At 42.7% G+C, this 18730-nt stretch overlaps 1 protein-coding gene across 6 annotated transcripts in view; it reads left to right on the top strand.

The window, feature by feature from the left end:
• HECTD4 (HECT domain E3 ubiquitin protein ligase 4) overlaps window positions 1-18730 on the top strand; it is a 188896-nt gene that overhangs the window by 139882 nt on the left and 30284 nt on the right. For all 6 annotated transcript variants that reach the window (XR_014021088.1, XM_081286402.1, XM_081286401.1 and 3 more), the window contains exons 45-55: window positions 4636-4739; window positions 6532-6693; window positions 6810-6958; window positions 7429-7508; window positions 7816-7979; window positions 8598-8835; window positions 9754-9890; window positions 10345-10471; window positions 11910-12047; window positions 13713-13849; window positions 16640-16800. Coding sequence is in view for 5 of the 6 variants with exons in the window: in XM_081286402.1 (XP_081142528.1) it covers window positions 4636-4739; window positions 6532-6693; window positions 6810-6958; window positions 7429-7508; window positions 7816-7979; window positions 8598-8835; window positions 9754-9890; window positions 10345-10471; window positions 11910-12047; window positions 13713-13849; window positions 16640-16800 (1597 nt within the window). In the remaining variant the exon portion in view is untranslated. The remainder of the gene's footprint in view (window positions 1-4635; window positions 4740-6531; window positions 6694-6809; window positions 6959-7428; window positions 7509-7815; window positions 7980-8597; window positions 8836-9753; window positions 9891-10344; window positions 10472-11909; window positions 12048-13712; window positions 13850-16639; window positions 16801-18730) is intronic.

Here is an 18730-nt window from a genome sequence, read left to right as displayed (position 1 = left end):
AGAGTTGCCGATTATTCAGGAATCAGCTCTCCTTCCTGACTTCCCTGCTCCAGTTAATACTCCGAGTACTGTGGCTGCTCCAGGAGTAGTCGAGCAAGTGCCTCCACCTTGTCCTCATGTCTCTTGCTGACATCCTTCTGGAGTTGAGCCCTGCCCTACCGGTCTCCACGCCAGCTCCCCACCAGCACTGTGCTCCCACCTCTTTCCTCTCACCTTGTTTCTTTCCACACTGTCACCTCTATCATCTTGCGGAAGCCCTGATCTGAGTGGCTGCTTGTCAGAAGCAGCGGCTGCCCTGTGTGGCTGGCTTTCCTAGCTACTGATGCCAAGCTGTTGCCTGTGCCCTGGACAGAGTCACAGCAGACCACTCAGTTTCTTATTACTATGACAGGGAAGAACGAGGTTTTTCTTCATTGAAGTGTAGGACTTTTAAATTCTCACACCAGACACTATAGAGTCTGCTGTTATCTTAAGCCAACCTCATGGCAAATGAAGTTTATCAAGTAAGCTCTGTTCCCTTCCCCAACCCCAAGCATAGCTTCTACCTTGTTATTTAGCATGAATCTTCACCATGGAAACTGCTACTGGTTAATTATAACAGCATTGTTGCAGGTGTCATTGTATCATCTATTCTGTATGTGAGGTCGTCCAGAATAATTTTCTAAGTCATTTAAACAAAATAGTTAGAAAGTGTATATCAGAAATAGTTGGTTTCCTTATGACTAGATGACTTATTTATGGCCGCCATAAGCTCTGTAATTGAACAGTTTCTCTCTTCCTCCTGACCACTGGGAAGCAAAGATCCACATTTGTACCCCAAATATAAAGGACCCAGGCACACACCTTATGGGCCCGCTGTACTGTTGGCCCCTCTTTGACTCTGTCTTAAAGTTGCCTTATCTCTCTTGTTTCCTGATTCATATCATGGGATTACATTGGGTGTGTCTGTTTCTTCCCTTAGGTGGCTATGTGTCTGTAGCTACAGTGTAAGTAGATTAGTCCTTAGCCACTGTCTGACACAAACCCTATGCTTTGCTTTGCTTTGCTTTTTCTTACTGGGGATTTAACCCAGGGGCACTTTGTCACTGAGCTGCATCCCCTATCCTTTTATTTTCTATTTTGAGACAGAACCTTGCTAAGTGACTAAAGCTGGCCTCGAACTTAATATTAGATCCTCCTGCCTCAGCCTTCTGAGTTGCTGGGATCATAGGCACCTGGCTGTGTACTTTACTTTTTTTTTTTTTTTAATCCAGGAATGTTTTAAAATTGAGGAATAATTTACAGACTATAAAATTTACCACTTTAAAGTGGACAATTCAGTGAGCTTCACCACTAATTCCTTAATATTTCTACCTCTGTCCTCTCAAAAAACTGCTCATATACACAGTAAGTGGTTACTACCCTAATCTCTACTCTTAGCCTCTGGCAATACGAATCTGCTTTCTATTCTATAAATTGGCATCTTCTGGGCATTTCATGTAAATGGAATCATATAGTATGTGGCCTTTGGGGTCAGGCTTCTTTCACCAGCATCATATTTTCATAATCATTCATATTATAGTACTTCATTCTTTTGTATGGCTCAATCCCATTCTGTTGTATGAATAGACCACATTTTATTTATTCATTGATTGATTGATGGATACTTGTGTTGTTTCTACTTTGGGCTGTTATGAATAATGCTTCTGTAAACATTTATATAAGTTTTTATTTGGGTATATATTTTTAGTTCTCTTGGGTATATACCTTGGAGTGGAACTACTGGCTTACATGATAATTCTGTGGGGTTTTTTGTGGTTTTGTTTTGGTGGTGTTGGAGATTGAACCAAGGGCCTCACACATACTAGGCAAGTTCTCTACTGAGCTCCACCCCCAGCCCTTTTACTTATTTATTTATTTACTTACTTACTTAACTATGAGACAGAATCTCTAATTCGCCTACCCTGCTTTCAAACTTTCAGTCCTCCTGCCTCAACCTCCTGGGAACATGGAGTTATAGCATGTGCCACCACACCTGGCTATGTTTAACTTTTAAGGAATTGCTTTCCTTTTTGAGGGACTGTTTTTCAAGTGACCATATCATTTACATTCCAGCAACATGTAGGGCTCCAGTTACTCCACGTTTTACAAATGTTGGTGTTGTCTACCTTTTTTATTATAGCTATCCTCACAGGTGGGAAATGGTCCCTCATGATGGTGTTAGTTTACATTTTCCTAATAACTGATCATGGTGAATATCTTTTCACATTCTTATTAGCCATTTGTTCATCATCTTTGGAGAAATTTCTGTCCAAATCCCTTGGAGATTTTTAAATTGGGTATTTGTCTTTTTATTATTGAGTAACAAGGGTTCTATATGTATTCTAGATATACTAGTCCCAAGTCAAATGTAACTTGCAAATATTTTCTTCTGTTCTATGGGTTGTTTCTTCACTTGCTTAACAATATACTTTGAAATAATAAAAATTTTCATTTTGAAGAAATCACTTTACCCAGGTTTCTTTTGTGACTTGTGCTTTTGGTGTCATATCTAAAAACCATTAGTATCTGTTGTAAATTTGTGTCTATAAAAATGGTTTAAGGGCTGGGATTGTAGCTTGGCAGCAGAGCACTTGCGTAGCATGCTTGAGGTGCTGGGTTCTATCCTCAGCACCACATAAAAATAAAGAAGTAAAATAAAGTCATTCTGTCCATCTGAAACTACAAAAAAAAATTTTTTAAGTGGTTTTAAAACCTTAAGAAATAGGCCATGCATGGTGGCACATACCTGTAATCCCAGCAGCTCAGGAAGCTGAGGAAGGAGGATCATGAATTCAAAGCCAGCCTCAACAAAAATGAGGCACTAAGCAACTCAGTGAGACACTGTCTCTAAATACAATACAAAATAGTACTGGGGATGTAGCTCAGTGGCCAAGTGCCTCTGAGTTCAATTCCCAGTACCAAAAAACCCAAAAACCTAAAACAACAACAAAAAAACTTAAAAATGGAATGAAATAAATATTAGCGGATTTATAGTCCAAATGGCCTAACCAGAGTCTTTACGCCTATATCATCTTCTAAGAATTTTATAGTTTTAGCTATAGGGTTTATGTTGTTTAGGTGTTTTTTGATCCATTGTGTGTTAACCTCCATGTGTCGTGTGAAATATTCTTTAAAAAAAAATTTTTTTTTTAGTTGTAGATGAACACAATACCTTATTTTGTTTGTTTATTTTTATGTGGTGCTGAGGATTGAACCCAGTGACTGACACATGCTAGGCAAGTGCTCTACCACTGAGCCAGGATCCCATCCCATGAAATATTCTTAATACCTCTTGCACTTGACTTTTCTAGACCTTTTCTCATAGTGTCAAGCCACCAGAATTTTCTTTCTTCTCTGTTTATTGCATTTCTGTCTCTTGTAAGATCGAAGTCAATACTATCTTCATTAAGCCTGTCTGGATTCTAGAATGAAGTTATTGCCCACTCATCTGTGCCTGGGCTTAGGCCTTATGTCACATAAACATACAGTGAAGCTTTATGCTCCTTTGTGTGGATGTGTGTTTGTGTGCATGCTCACACTTTTTATATACCCTCCTATGTCTTCATATTCTCCAATATCTAGCAGTGTGCCTGGTTTATAGGAGGCATTCAATAGACATTAAGTAATTTATTGATTGGATTATTTTTATTGGGGACTGGACCTAGGGCATTTTATACTGATATATAAAGATGATTTTTATTTTATTTATTTTTATTTTTTTGATACTGGAGACTGAACCCAGGGGTACTTAATTACTGGGCTACATCCCCAGCCCTTTTTTGTATTTTATTTAGAGACATTGAGTTGCTAAGTGCCTCGCCAAGTTGCTAAGGCTGACTTTGAACTCATGATACTCCTAACTCAGCTTCCCGAGTCACTGGGATTACAGGCATATGCCACCGCACCCAGTAATTTTTATTTTTGAAGCAGGGTTTCATTAAGTTATTGAGGCTGACCTTGAATTTGCAGTCTTCCTGCCTTAGCCTCCCAAGTTGCTGGGCTTACAGGTGTGCACCACTGCATTTGGCTCAATACGCATTAATTTTTAAAAATCATTTTAGATATTAAGAATAATAGCCTTAATTTACTAGAAATATGAATAATAGTTCCCATTATTTGCCCTGTGCTAGGAGCTAAGCTTAGGGCTCTACCTGAGTTAATTCACTTCATCGTCTCAAAACCCTACAAAAGGGCTGGAGTTGTAGCTCAGTGGTAGAGCACTTGCATTGCAAGTGTGAGGCACTGGGTATGATCCTTAGCATAACATAAAAATAAATATATTGTGTCCATCTACAACTAAAAAAAAAAATTAAAAAGGAAAAAAAACCATGAGATTTAGGCACTATTATTACCCTTGTATTGGAAGTGAGAAGTGAATACAGAGTAGTAGAGCCAGGTTCTGCATCTAAACAGCCTCATCCAAGCCATGCACGCAGCCACATGGCCATGCTGCTGACTGTGTCATAGTCAAAGGTGTCCCAGGGCATTTGCTCCTTTGTAAGGAATTAAATGATGTCTATAAATGAATTTTGCTTCAATGCTACTCCAGAGGAGTCAGAGTTCTGTTCAGGGTTGTAGGAGTTGTTTCCACAGATTCCCTGTGCCCCTCTGCAGGAGAGCGACTTGCTGTTGTGGAGGTGCAGTGTGAGCGGCTGAGGATGCTCTATCGGGACTGCGCCCGGCCCCCGCCCCCTCCCCTGCAGGCTGACCGGAGACAGGTGAGCCCTCACACCTCCTACCTGGCTGCAGGCTGCAACACACGTCATTAAAGAAGGCCAGCAGCTTGTTGAGGACATTTAGGATGAGCATTGCAAAGCCCTTTGTAGGTGCTTGCGGTCATCCGAATATCAAAGCATATTGAGCTGACATTATAAATACTGAAAAATTACATTAGGGGCAGAATTTATTGATTTATTAATAGTTCTCTTTGTTATCAACAACAGAGAAAGAAAGCCCTTAAAATTTTAGCTATTTAGTCCACTTTATAATAAGTGTATTTGGAGAGAGAATGAGAGACTAATTTAAAAAACCAAAGTGACAAAATATTTAAAATTGCTATATATTTGATTGTTGATAGCAACATTACTTGCAATAGCCAAAAAGCGAAAATAACCCAAGTGTCCATTAAGTGTTGAATGAATAATCAAAATATGATATATCCAAGCAACTGATTATTTGGCCATAAAAAGGAATGAAGTGCTAATAAATGTTATGACATGGATGGACCCTAAAGTCATGCCAAGTGAAATCGACAAAGACCTCATGTTTCTTGGTTCCATTTACATAAACTTTCTAGTTCAGGCGCATCCATAGATAAAGGAAACAGATTAATGGTTGCCAGGAGCTAGAAGGAGAGAGATGGGTTTTGAGTTCTGAAGTACACAGTTTCTTTTAGCAGGGAAAAACATGTTCTAAAATTAGATCATGGTGATGATCACACAACTCTGCGAATACACTAAAAACCACTGACTTATATATTTGAAATGGAGAATTGTATATTATGTGAATTACACAAGATAAGTTGGAATATCTAGGTAGTGTATAAGACTTGCTGTATTCTTGCAGTTTTTCTGTGATCTTAAACTTATTTTTTTAAAGACATTAAAAACGTATAAAAGGGGGTTGAGGTTGTGGCTCAGTGGTAGAGTGCTTGCCTAGCATGTGTAAGGCACTGGGTTCGATCCTCAGCACCACATAAAAATAAATAAAATAAAGATATTTTGTCCATCTACATGTTAAAAAAAATTAAAATAAAACATATAAAAGGAAAAAGTCCCTTTAAACATCGTCATCTCCAGTTGCCATGGTCAGCACATTGATATAAAAGTTTTTTAAACACAAATGAATTTCTGTCTGTACTTTTGATGCTCAGGTCTTTCTCCTCTGTAGATGGCGAATCCCTCCCTGTCCGTGTTAGCCAGCAGCAGCGGAGCGTGTGCTCGAGCTGTTATTGCCAGGCATCCAGGTTGACTTGAGCTACCTCTATGAGGGCGACCTGACGCACATCTCTGGAGCTCAGTCTTTCCCTGCGTCTCATCTCCCAGTTCTCTCTGTAGGATACAGTGAAATCGGGGGTCAAAAAGACAGGCTTTGTCCAATAGAAAAGACTATTTCATGATATTAGGTTGATTAAAGTATTAGCATTAACATTTACAGAGTTAAAAGAGAAAATATTCCTGGGGAACAGGAGTGGACATGGTGAAGGAGATAGCCTTTAAAAAAAGAAGTTCCCTTTGGGGAAAGAAATCAAAATTTGTATATATATGGCTGGGGCGTGGCTCAGTGGTTGAGCACTTTCCTAGCGTGTGTGAGGCCCTGGGTTTGGTCCTCAGCACCCCCAACAAAACCAATGTTTCTAATAAAAAGTAAAATTATTTTATATATATGTACACAACTGAATATGCTGATATTTTAATACCATCAGATAACCTTTGTTTTCTTTGGGAGATAGAGGCATTTGTGTCTGCAATTTTATTGAATGAGGTTTCTCCCCCCCCCCACCCCTTGTAGCCCAAAGAGATAACTTGGAGCCCCTCCCGAGTGTTTCCTCCAGTGCGGGCCTGCATGTTCTCATCTCACCTGACCTCGGTCACATTCCTGGCTGACCCCAGCGCTGGGGGAGGTCTGCCCCGGGGCACCTTTATCTACGCCACCTCACCTCTGCCAGTTCAGGTGAGACAGCACACAGCACATTGCCTTTAGCTGCTTCTTCCAAACTGAAAGAGCAAGGAAGTGGTTGGGGCCCTGACTGAGCCACCTGACTGTGCCCTCTGCTGGTGTCTCTTCAGGCCCCATCTTTTTACTGGGAAATTGAAATTGTTTCCTATGGAGATACTGATGACGACACTGGACCAATAGTTTCCTTTGGCTTTGCTACAGAAGCCGAGAAACGAGATGGAGCTTGGACCAATCCAGTGGGCACTTGCCTTTTCCACAAGTGAGTGACTGCTACTACTTTTATTTAAAGAGAAGAAAAGTGGGTCAGTGTTTCAGAGAACAGCAGCTTCCCACAAGGTGTTTGTAGATAAGAAGCCAAAATCGAGGTGTGTCTTCAAATAAGCTTGAGGAAAGGAGCCGCTGCTTCCCTCGCTTGGACATTCACGGTGCCTGTTGGCTTCGTTCCTTCCTAATTGTCCTGCAATAAGAGATTGGTTTTGTTTCCAAATGGATTTGAGCCTGCATCCTTTATTCTATGAAGACAGTTCGGGAGACGTCGGTGTGGGTGTATTGATGCTAAAGTGATACCACAGTCTCTGCCCCCACAAAATGTGAGAAATGCCTGTTGAAACGCACTCACATTTCAGGGTTCCTGGTGGCCCTCATGCTGCCGATGCCCTCCCCGTGCACTTCGCCTGCCACTGTGTGGGCTGATGCATCTCGCCCTTGACTCCCTCCTTCTCTCCCTAGCAATGGCCGAGCCGTGCACTACAACGGCTCCAGTCTGCTCCAGTGGAAGAGTGTTCGCTTAGACGTGACTCTCTCTCCTGGTGAGTGCAGTGGGGGCTTTTTTAACTTGAATACTTCTGGTGGTCCCAAGTTTGGGTCTAAATGGGTTAAAGTTAAATAAACTTGGGAACTGTAAATGTGGTTTGTCTTTTAGTGAAAACCAAGTTCTTGTCATTGCTGACCCTAGTGTACACCAAACCTCCTACTTTATAAGGCCATTACCCTTTTGGTAACTTAGGGGGCACTTTTTTCTTCATCTGGCTGCCACACAGGTTGCAAATTACAAGTTTGTTGGAGAGTCAATAAAGGGAGGAAATGTGTGTGTGTCCTTCCTATTCTCTACTATAGGTGACGTGGCAGGAATTGGCTGGGAGAGAACCGAGGGTACTCCACCTCCACCAGGGCAGCCAGCCAAGGGCCGGGTGTACTTCACATATTGCGGGCAGCGCCTTTCACCATACCTTGAGGATGTCTCTGGTGGGATGTGGCCTGTGGTTCACATTCAGAAAAAGGTAAATCACCTTGTTGGGAGAAGAGAGCAGATCTTAGTAATTTGTTTCTATCAGGAAGGAGAAGGAAAAAGGCAGTAAATGTGTGTGCTTCTGTACATACCTCATTGTGCATGGTTAACAGAAAGGAGCACAAAGTGAGCCTAAGCAACGTGCTGATCCCACAGTCTAGCAAGCACTTAGAGTCTAACTGCTCTGACTCCTTCTAGCCATCATTCTAACAGCAGTACAAGGACAAAAGTAGCAGTGCTCCTTCAGATGCTGGTAAAATGATTCTGTGGTTAGGTTTTGACAGTGACCCTGTGGTTCAGTGGCAGAGCACTCGCCTAGCACATGTGAGGCGCTGAGTTTGATCCTCAGCACCACATGAAAATAAATAAATAAATAAAGGTATTGTGTCCAACTACAACTAAAAAAATATTTAAAAAATAAAAATAATAAAGAAGAAAAAAAAAATCTGGATGCAGTGGCGCATGCCTATCATCCCCGTGGTTCATGAGGCTGAAGCAGGATAATCACAGGACTGAGGCCAGCCTCAGCAACTTAATGAGACCCCAGTACCATGAAGAGAGAGAAACCAGAGACCTTTCAAATCCTTTATTTCATGCCCTTTCCTTCCAGAACACCAAAACTCGAGCCAACTTTGGCTCCCGCCCATTTGCCTATGCCGAGGGGCAGGCCCATCGCAACGCAGCTGACCTATGCACTGACCTGGCAGAGGAGATTAGCGCAAACTTCGAGGCCCTGCCCTTTGCCATGGCATCTGACAGTGACAACGATGCCGGCACCAGTATTGCATCAGACCCAGGCACTCATGGGCCACCGTGCCGGATTGCAGCCGTGGCCACCGCTCAGCAACGTAAGTCACCTCCTCCTGAGGTCTCATTCTGCCAGGGTTGAGAGTGCTGTGCATACCATAAGCCCATTTCACTGGGCCATCCCCATTACGGAGACCTCAAATTAAGTACCATAGGTCACTTGAGGATGGCGGGCCAGTCCAAGTGAAAAAACGGGGTGGGAGGCATGGCAGCCAGGGAGGCGCTTTCCACCTCAGGGAGCTGTCACAGGTTAGCAGCAGCAGAACGGAATGAGGTAGCTAAGGATCACAGAGCATTTATAAAATCTCTTATTTTATAGTTAACTCATTTAAAAAAAATGTTGATTTAAAACTGTGGCCATCAAAGTATAATAAGATGCCTATGATAGAATCGAGATGGTAGGCACATAGGTGTGTATCATAAACTTTTCTTTATTTGAAAAATGTCTTAATAAAATTGAGTAAAACTGAGCTCACCAAACTGAAGCTGTCTGTAGGCCACATCTGTAGGCCACATCTGGCCCCTGGGATGCTGGTTTGCAAACTGGGTGAAGTGTTTGCTTGGTTCTCTCTCATAGGAAAGAATCTTCCAAGTTCTCTGAGTTGAATAAATCAGACCCATAAAAACTATCTTGGGGGCTGGGGATGTGGCTCAAGCGGTAGCGCGCTCGCCTGGCATGCGTGCGGCCCGGGTTCGATCCTCAGCACCACATACCAACAAAGATGTTGTGTCCGCCGAGAACTAAAAAATAAATATTAAAAAAAAAAAAAAAAAACTATCTTGGGATTCAGGGGAATCATAGATGCCTAGTTCTTCTTGACTCTGCTTTAAGTCTGTCCACCTGCTAGGAGTCTACCCATGATGCACACTCAGGAAGTCCAGCTTTTCCAAGGGTAGGAAGTTAATGGTCTTTCTAGCTTGCTCTTGGTTGATTTTGCTGTCGTCCTGCTTTGTTATAGAATACGATAGTGACACCTCCTGTCATTATAAAGTTGAGCTCAGCTATGAGAATTTCATCACCTCTGGCCCAGACCCTCACCCGCCTCCCATTGCAGACGATGAGAGTGATGACGATGACGATGATGACATTCCACAGGTAAGAGGCCTGAGACCCAGGTTAGGAGGTGGCCATATGTATTTAGCTCCCTGATGGCTGCCATGAGCTTCAGGGAATGATTTTGGTGTGAGGTTGCAAGGCCAGCGCTGGTATGGTTCAGCTGGGTGGCTGTGCCTGAACGGTTGTGACGTGCTCATCTTTCCACACCACCAGTTGATGTCGGTCTCTGCTGGGCTATGGCCAAGTACAGGTCCAGGTGCTGGAGAGGGGCAGTCCGGTGGCAGTAGTGCAGCAGTGAGCTCAGAGCATTTCAGTGGCTGTTGAGGGAAGGGAAGAGCTTGTTGAGCTGTTCCTCCCTGGCATCTGAGGCTCTGCCCCTTGCTGCTATCACTGGTGTCACCTGGGCGAGGCCACTGGGCAAGAGCTGTAAGGGAGGGAGGCATGCTGCCGGCTCGAGGCGCTCCCCTCTGCTCATGGGTTGCCTCTCCTTCAGGAGGACCACTATGCCCTGCTGGTGAAAGCTTGGGAGACCAAGGTTTTTCCCACCATCCGAAGACGCTTCCGGAATGAAGCAGAGAGGAAATCCGGCCTGGACCAGATCAAGGGTGCTTTACAACTAGGTCTGGTGCTTTTTGTTCTCCCAAGGAGCTCATTGCATGGCTTGAAGAGATGGGGGAGATGTAAAATCAGGAGAGGTGCTCGTCAAGTGTCCAGCCTGACTTGACCTTGTCTTCTCCCATACTGCCAGTGAGCTCTGGATCTTTTGCTTTCATAGGCTCTATTCACCTGTCATTTTAATTCAAATGAACTGCTAAATGCAGCTGGAATGGTTGTCCTGGGAATCTGAAGAACCCAGTGGTTAACAGTCACATCTAAAGTCACTGATGTGCTGTTTATCAGCTGCGGGAGCTTGGGCTTTCCTCATCTTTAAAATGGAATCAGTATGGTAACAGTCTCATTTGTATATGAGAAATAAATGGGCTGATATAGGTAGTTGAAACTCCTAAGAGCAGTGCCTGGCACAAAGTAAGCACTCAGTTAATGTAGTTCTGTATGTCACAATGGTAATGATGGAGGTGAGACTTTTCCCCTTCAGCAGAGCAGTGGAAAGGCTGAAAGGAGGATAGGTAGATGGTTCATAGTGCCCAAAGGATCCCTCTGTAATGGTGATCAGCCTCCTGTCATCAGGTCCCCCGGAGAAGGTTAATGAAGCTATCTATCCCTGGCCTCCACAAGCTTTACTTTGGCATTCTCCCTTTGACTCTTATTCCTGCTTATTGGATAGTATTTTTTTTTCTTCCTCTCCACTATTTGGAAAGATTATTTAATTCCAAAATGTTTTAATATTAAGCCACAGTTTCTGTTTGTTCTCTCTGACGCTTCTTTCCATAAGCATCCTTCTATAATCACAATCTCTTTTTAAACTATGCTTAGAAAATTGCCATAACGCTTCATTACAGCAAGATAGCAAATAAAGATGGTGGGTTTATGTAATGGAAATAGGCTTTGTTTAAAAAGAGGTGCTTGCCAGGCCCAGTGGTACCACCTATAATCCTAGCTACTTGGGAGGCTGAGGCAGGAGGATGACAAGTTCAAGGCCATTTAGCAAGACCCTATCTCAAAGTTTAAAAAAAAGGACTGGGGATGTAGTCAGTCATAGAACACCCCTGAGTTCAATCCCCAGTACCCAAAAAAAAAAAAAAAAAATGACTGCATAATAATGATCCATCATTTTTAACCATCCTGTATTGATAAATTCTTGAGCTATTTCCATTTTGTGGTTATTATTTACTAACAGTGCTACAGTGAATGTTCTTGGATCTTTGCACACTGGTGCTTGTATTGCTGCAAGAGAGGTCTGAGAGATTCTCAGAAGTAATGCCTTTAGTATTTTACACTTGGTAGAAACTGCATAGTTGCCTTCTCTAAGAAGTACACTGTCCCATAAATAGTGTTTAAAAGATTCTGTGTCATTTCACTCCAGATACTTGTCAGTGTCATGGTTGATCTCAAGACTACATGCTCTGTGGAGAGTTACTGGGTCTGTTATGTTTTCAGGCATGGTGGATATTGCCCGGCAGACGGTGGAATTTCTATATGAGGAGAATGGCGGCATCCCAAGAGACCTGTATCTTCCCACCATTGAGGATATTAAAGATGAAGCAAACAAGTTCACAATTGACAAAGTTCGAAAAGGTTTTCCTTTCCTCCTTAATTCACCTGTGAACTTTCCTATGATATCAGTAGTTGAATTTTCCCAGGCATGAACCAAGCAGCTGGTAGTTTTCCTAGGGTGACCTCCATATGTCAAATAATTTGACCTCTTCCAAGCTCTCCCATGTGAAGCCCTCAAGGGCAGGGGTAGGCATCAGCAACTGTTTGGCCCTTGGTATCTCTGTCATGTTCCTGGAGCTCTCTGATGTGGGCAGCTGAGGCAGGGCTGGGAGGGGAAGGGGGGAAGCAGGGCCTGGGCTGAGGGCCCAGCTCTGAGCCAATAAGCCCTATGTTCATGGTTAAATTTTAAAATGTTAATAGAATATAGTCACTTAATTTAAAAAATATTGCATATTTTAAGGAAAAAGAAAAAACAGAAAGCACAAAAAAAATAGAATTTAAAACAGCTCACTTTTAGAATTACCAGATGACCTTCACAAAAGTACCAGAACATCATGGGCAGGCACAGGAATAGATATTTATTTTCATCTCTTCTTCCTCTTCCTCCTCCTCTTCCTCCTTCTCTTTCTCCTCTTCTTCCTCCTCCTCCTCTTCTTCTCCTCTTCTTCTCCTCTCCTCCTCCTCCTCCTCCTCCTCCTCCTCCTCCTCCACCACCACCACCACCACCACCACCACCAAAAAAAGTTTACCTTTTTGAAGGTACAACTCAGGAGTTTTGAATATGTTCACTAAGTTGTGCGACCACCCAGTGATTGCTCCTCTATAGTTGCTCAGCAGTTCCGTCCCCCCTCCAAAAAAATCTTGTGACCTCGTTACTCCCTGTAGTTTTTCTAGGGTGACCACAGCCTCTGGGCACCGCAGCTCTGCTTTCTGTCTCTGTAGATCTACCGGTTCTGGATTCTGCTTCAATCCTACAAATGGAATCACATGTCATGTGGTTTCTTCATCCAGGTTCATCCATGCTGTGGCCAAATAATTTTTCATTGTGTGTACATGTTCCATTTTGCGTTTCCATTCATCCATTAGCAAATATTTGATAAAAATAATAAAAAAATAAACATTTGAGCTGTTTCCATTTTGGGGCTAATATGAATAATGCTGCAGAGAACATTGGTGCACGAGTTTTTGTGTGGCCATGTGTTTTTGTTTCTTCTTGGTGTGTATATAGGGGTGGAATTGCTGGGTCATTTGGTGGTTTTGGGTGTAACTTTTTGAGGAGCTGCCCAACTATTTTTCAAAATGTCTGCAGCACAGTGCAATCCCACCAGCAATGTGTGAAAGTTCTAATAACCACATATCCTTGCCAGCACTAGTTATTGTCTTTTTTATTTAGCTGTATACTTTGTGTGAAGTATCTCTTTGTGGCTTTGACATGCGTTTCCCTAATGATTAATAACTAATATTCAACATCTTTTCATGTGTTATCTTTTCCTTCTCTTTGGGGAACTGTTTATTCAAATCCTTTGCCTATTTTTAAGTGGCGTTTTTGTATTTTCATCCGTGAATTACAAGTGTCTTTAAAACATGCTATTGTATTGCTTTTCAGGCTGAGCTGTGCTCTTTTTTTGTTGTAAAAATGCTGAGGGCATTGTTTAATGCCATAGAGCTATTTTTGACCCTATAATCTAGGGTCTCAAAGTGACATGCTACTTCTTCCTAAAGAAGTTTCTACCTCTACCTCCTCAGGTCTCACAGTTGTAACTCGCTCTCCAGACAGTAATAATGTAGCCAGCAGTACCGTTGGAACTGCTTTGCCAAAATTTGCCATCCGTGGGATGCTGAAAACCTTTGGACTTCATGGAGTCGTCTTAGACGTTGATTCAGTAAGTGAACAGCCATTCAGAGTGATCAGCCCTCTCATATGCTGAGGCCTTCGTGCCCAGACTCCCATGCACCTTAGAAAGTGATTCTGGGAAGCCAGGTACAGCGCACATGCCCATTATCCAAGCTATGCAAAAAGTTTGATGGCAAGTTCCAGTTCAGCCTAGAGAGCTTAGGAAGGCCCTGTCTCAAGATAAAAAATAAAAAGGACTGGGGATATGGCTCGGTAGCAGAGCGCCCCTGGGTGAAAGCCCCAGACCTGCAAATGAAAACGAGCTCGTGGGCAGGGGTGCAGCTCAGTAGTAGAGCATATGCCTAGCACACCTGAGGTGCTGGGTTCTGTCCCCGGCACTGCAGAAAAAAGGGATTATTCATTTGGGTTTCTCTTCAAATTAGGGACAAAGATGCCAAATAAAAATGCTCTCATGCCAAATTTCTTGCCTGAGTTTTTTTTTTCGTGTGTTCGAACCAGGAATCAGGACTGATAGCTCACTGTTAGCTCCTAACTCTTGGTGCCATCAACTCCCCGAGACCACACCAGCTCTACCACACAGCCGTGTCCAAACCTCATCTCCACCCAAGTTCCAGGGGAAGTTCTCCCGTTGTTCTGGAATGGGTGTTAGACACAGCACTGTCAGGATTGTTAGACACAGACCAAAGAGCTTTGTCATTTGGATCACATCATCTCACTAATTGTTTCAGCCTCAGTTTCCCTATCTGTCAAGTGAGTTCGTTAACCTCATTCACTAATTGTCTCCATTTTATGAAACTTTCTCATGGGGCTCATGAGGATTCGGAGTGACCGGGGCAGAGGAAGGACAGAAAAGAGTGAGAGAAGGCAAAGCCAGAGCTGTCTTTTGAAAACAGGATTCTGTTTGAAAGCTGTAACTACATGGTTTTGAACTTTCCCATGTAAGAAAGACTAATGAAATCAAACCTATGAATCTCCGATGAAGAGTTATCTTTTTCACTAGGTAGATACAAGCTTCAGTGTCATTCAGGAGTATGATAATGTTAGGTACCATTAATACTTTGTTTTTTGGGGGGTACTGTGGATTGAATCCAGGGGTGCTTAACCACTGAGCCACATTCCTGGCCCCTTTTTTATTTAGAGACAGGGTCTCACTAAGTTGCTTAGGGCCTCTTTAAGTTGCTGAGGCTGATTTTGAACTTGTGTTCCTCCTGCCTCAGCCTCCCAAGCCACTGGGATTACAGGCATGTTCTACCATGCATAGCACCATTAATGCTTTGAAATTGACCTTTTAAAAATTTACATCTTTAGCTGACTACATTTTACCAGGACTTAATGTAACTCAATAAATTCTTCAGAGGGGTCATTGACTAATGGTTTACTGAGGTGACCATTTAAATAGAAAACTCCATCAGTAATCCTGAATCTCCCACTGCCATCTAATACAGACTTCTAATTTTAGTTATCAGAAGATAATTGCTAATGGTATTTTTCAGCAATGGAAATGTATGAAAATAAAAATTAGAAAAATGGAAATTTTGTAAAGTAATCATACTATTATTTCTCAAGTAATTTGATTACTTCGGTAATTTTAATTGTCCCTGAGTAAAAATCACATTGGCATTTAAATCCAGAATGCATGATATATGTGAGCTTATTTTTTATTTATTTTTAAGTTGTCAATGAATCTTTTGTTTTATTTATTTGTCTGTGGTGATGAGGAGCAAACCCAGGGCCTCACATATGCCAGGCAAGCGCTGTACCGCTGAGCCACAACTCCAACCCTCCACCGTTTTCTTTAATTTTTTTTTTTTTTTTGAGAGAGAGAGAGAGAGAGAGAGAATTTTTTAAATATTTATTTTTCTTAGTTTTCGGCGGATACAACATCTTTGTTTGTATGTGGTGCTGAGGATCGAACCCAGGCCGCACGCATGCCAGGCGAGCGCCTTACCACTTGAGCCACATCCCCACTTGAGCCACATCCCCAGCCCCTTCTTTAAATTGTTAACTTATTATTACATTGAAGGTCTTCATTAGTTTTTTTATACCAATTAAAATTTTCCATCTGGTATGGGAAACTAAAACACTGTCAGTACCAACCACATGTCTGAACTTTTAGACTTAATGGCATGAAACTAGCATTTATTGTTATAATCTGACAATACATATTAATTTGCAGATTATATGTAAACACACATTTGTACATGTGTGTGGATATATGTACATACATGTAGACATGTACACGTGTTTATTTTTATTTAAAGTTTTTTCTACTTTGTGGGGTTTTGTTTGTTGTTTGTTTGGTTTTTGGCACTGGGGATTAAATCCAGGGGTACTTTACCACTGAGCTACATCCACGGTCCATTTTATGTTTTATCTTGAGACACATCTCACTAAGAACTGCCTCAAACTAGCAGTCTTGCCTCAGCCTTTCAAGTTGCTGGGATTCCAGGTGTGCACCACCAAACTGGCGTTTTTTTGTTTTAGTTTTTGTTTTCTACTTTGAGCATTGTTTGCTTGCTTGTTGGAATAACTGGCTTTTAGCCTTTCTATTTTGTGTTAATTTATAATTAAGAATTTATTAAACAGGAGACCAAGGGGCATAACTAAGTGGCAGAACACTTCTCGTTTCAAAGCACCAGAGAGAGACAGAATGTATTATGAATTCCTTTTCAGTTTATTAATTTTGTTCATGAAATAACAAGTAGATGCAAATTATAAGCATCATAGCTAAAACCTGGGAGTTTTTGTATATTGTATATGTATATAAATTTGGAAAACGAAGTTATTAAAAAGCAGACATTTCCTTTTCCTGTTGTAGGTGAACGAGCTGGTGCAGGTGGAAACATATCTCCGGAGTGAGGGGGTGCTGGTGCGGTATTGGTACCCCATTGACATGTTGGAGAGGCCCCCTGCAGGTTACCGAAGGACTGCCACCAATGGGCTGGTCACACTGGACAACACCAACCTTCAAATTCACAGGTAAAGTAGAGCCCTTCTTTCTGAGGAGTCACAGAAATCCACTGTGTTTTTCTGCATGTACCATTAATCCTTGACAAGAAGGCTTTCCTTCCAAAGCTGAGGGTTAGAGAAAGAGAGAAGACAACCAGAAAAGGTAGTAGAAAAATTTGGGGAGTTAGGCAGAAAAGTTGAAGGATATAGAATCATCTGGTCTCTGCCACAAGCACTCTGCTATAGATTGGGGGGCTGAGGACAGCTAGAGATTCCAAGAGTGGAAAAAATTATTCTGAGGAAAGCAACTCAAGAAGAGGTAGCGAATCAGGAAGGGGCCCAGGCACTGTGGGAGCAGTCAGCCCACTGTTCTCGCTAAACTAGCAGGTGTCCCAGGAATGCTGGCTCTGTGCCTGGCACTGGACACACGCTGGAAGCAAACTGAAGTACTGTGGCAGCTGCCTGCGCCAGCAGATTAAAACCAAAAGACCCAGCGGCCAGGGCTGTGGCTCAGTGGTAAGCGCTCACCTCGCACATAGGAGGCACTGGGTTCAATCCTCAGCACCACATAAAAATAAATAAATAAAGGTATTGTGTTCAACTATAACAACAACTACATGAAATCACACACACACACACACACACACACAAAAAAAAAAAAAAAAAAACCTAAAACGGAAAGATATGGCAAAGTTCCTGCTGTGTACCAATACAATTTCCCTGTGAATTGTTCCTTTCGGTCTTAAAAATTCTTATAACAATTCAGAGAAAATATAATAATAAGTGAGTTTTCTAATGAAGGTCTCTGTGTACTATTGTGCATGCCAGCCCTCCCTGGCCATCACAGTTCCTCCACACCAAGCTCAGCGTGTATCACTACAAATCCAGGTCCGTGTGTCCAGCTGTCTCCTCGCCATGTCCACTCAGATACTGCATTGCCCCTTTAGAAAATCCTCAGTTCAGTTAGTCAGATCCACAAGACCAAAATAGGTGACACTGGAAGACAAAGTAACAAGATAGAGGGCAGGAGGCGTGATCAAGAGTGTTTCTCCAGCACCCACAGAGACCCACACAGAAGGTCAGGGGCTGCGTGACCGCTCAGGAGTGAAGGGTCGACCAAACCCAGCAAGGTTCTTGTGATAGTTGAGCATCCTATGACTGGATCAGAGCCCAGATCTCCTGTGACTCTTCCAGAGATTCCAGCCTGAGGCATGCCACGCTCCAGAAGGCACAGCAGCTGTGGCTTCCCTCTGAGAGTGTCCTTCCTCACAGTCCTTGCAGTCCAGATGCTGCCTGCCAGTCAGGGGTCACTTTCACAGTAAGAGGCTAGTCACGTGCTGTCATTCTTTGTCAGGTTTTAAGAGGAATTGAGAGCACAGGAGACTAACCAAAGGTGATTCTATGGAGGAAAGGTCTTGATGACCTTTGACTCACACATCATCTCATAGGCACCTAAAATGTAATTCATAAGGTAGAATGTAATTCATAAGTTCCCCACAAAACCACCCCCTCTGGCTTTCCCATACCTAGAAAGTACAGCACAGCCATCCTTCTTCCTCACCGCCGCCTGTGAGCCGTCAGCAAGCCGCATCTTATCTGTCCCCGTCCCTCCCTTTCCAGCACTGCCATACAGTCTAGTCCTCAACTCCTGCTTCTTTCCATAATAGCCAGAGTGGATGTGGCCACTCTAAAAGGGTGATCTCTAGAAACAGATCCCAGCTTACTCTTCTAATTCTCACCTTCCGAGCCTCCCTGCTCCCCAGGAGTAGACTTCCCCACCTCCGCTCCAGCAGGGAGGGCTCTTCTGCTCCCCTCACACCAGGCTCCTTTCCTCCTGACAACTCTGCGGGGCCGTCTGGCTCTTCTCATGCAGATCCCAGTGAGTGATCCCCTCTTCAAAAAGGTCTTCCTTTCATTCCTTTTTATTGCAAAATAATGTTTTATTGTATGGACATGCCAC

This window comes from Spermophilus citellus, assembly GCF_964194105.1.
Source record: "Spermophilus citellus genome assembly, chromosome: 3".
NCBI classification, from domain to species: domain Eukaryota; kingdom Metazoa; phylum Chordata; class Mammalia; order Rodentia; family Sciuridae; genus Spermophilus; species Spermophilus citellus.
Note: the sequence above shows the minus strand (reverse complement) of the source record. Positions and strands in the feature narration are given on the sequence as shown.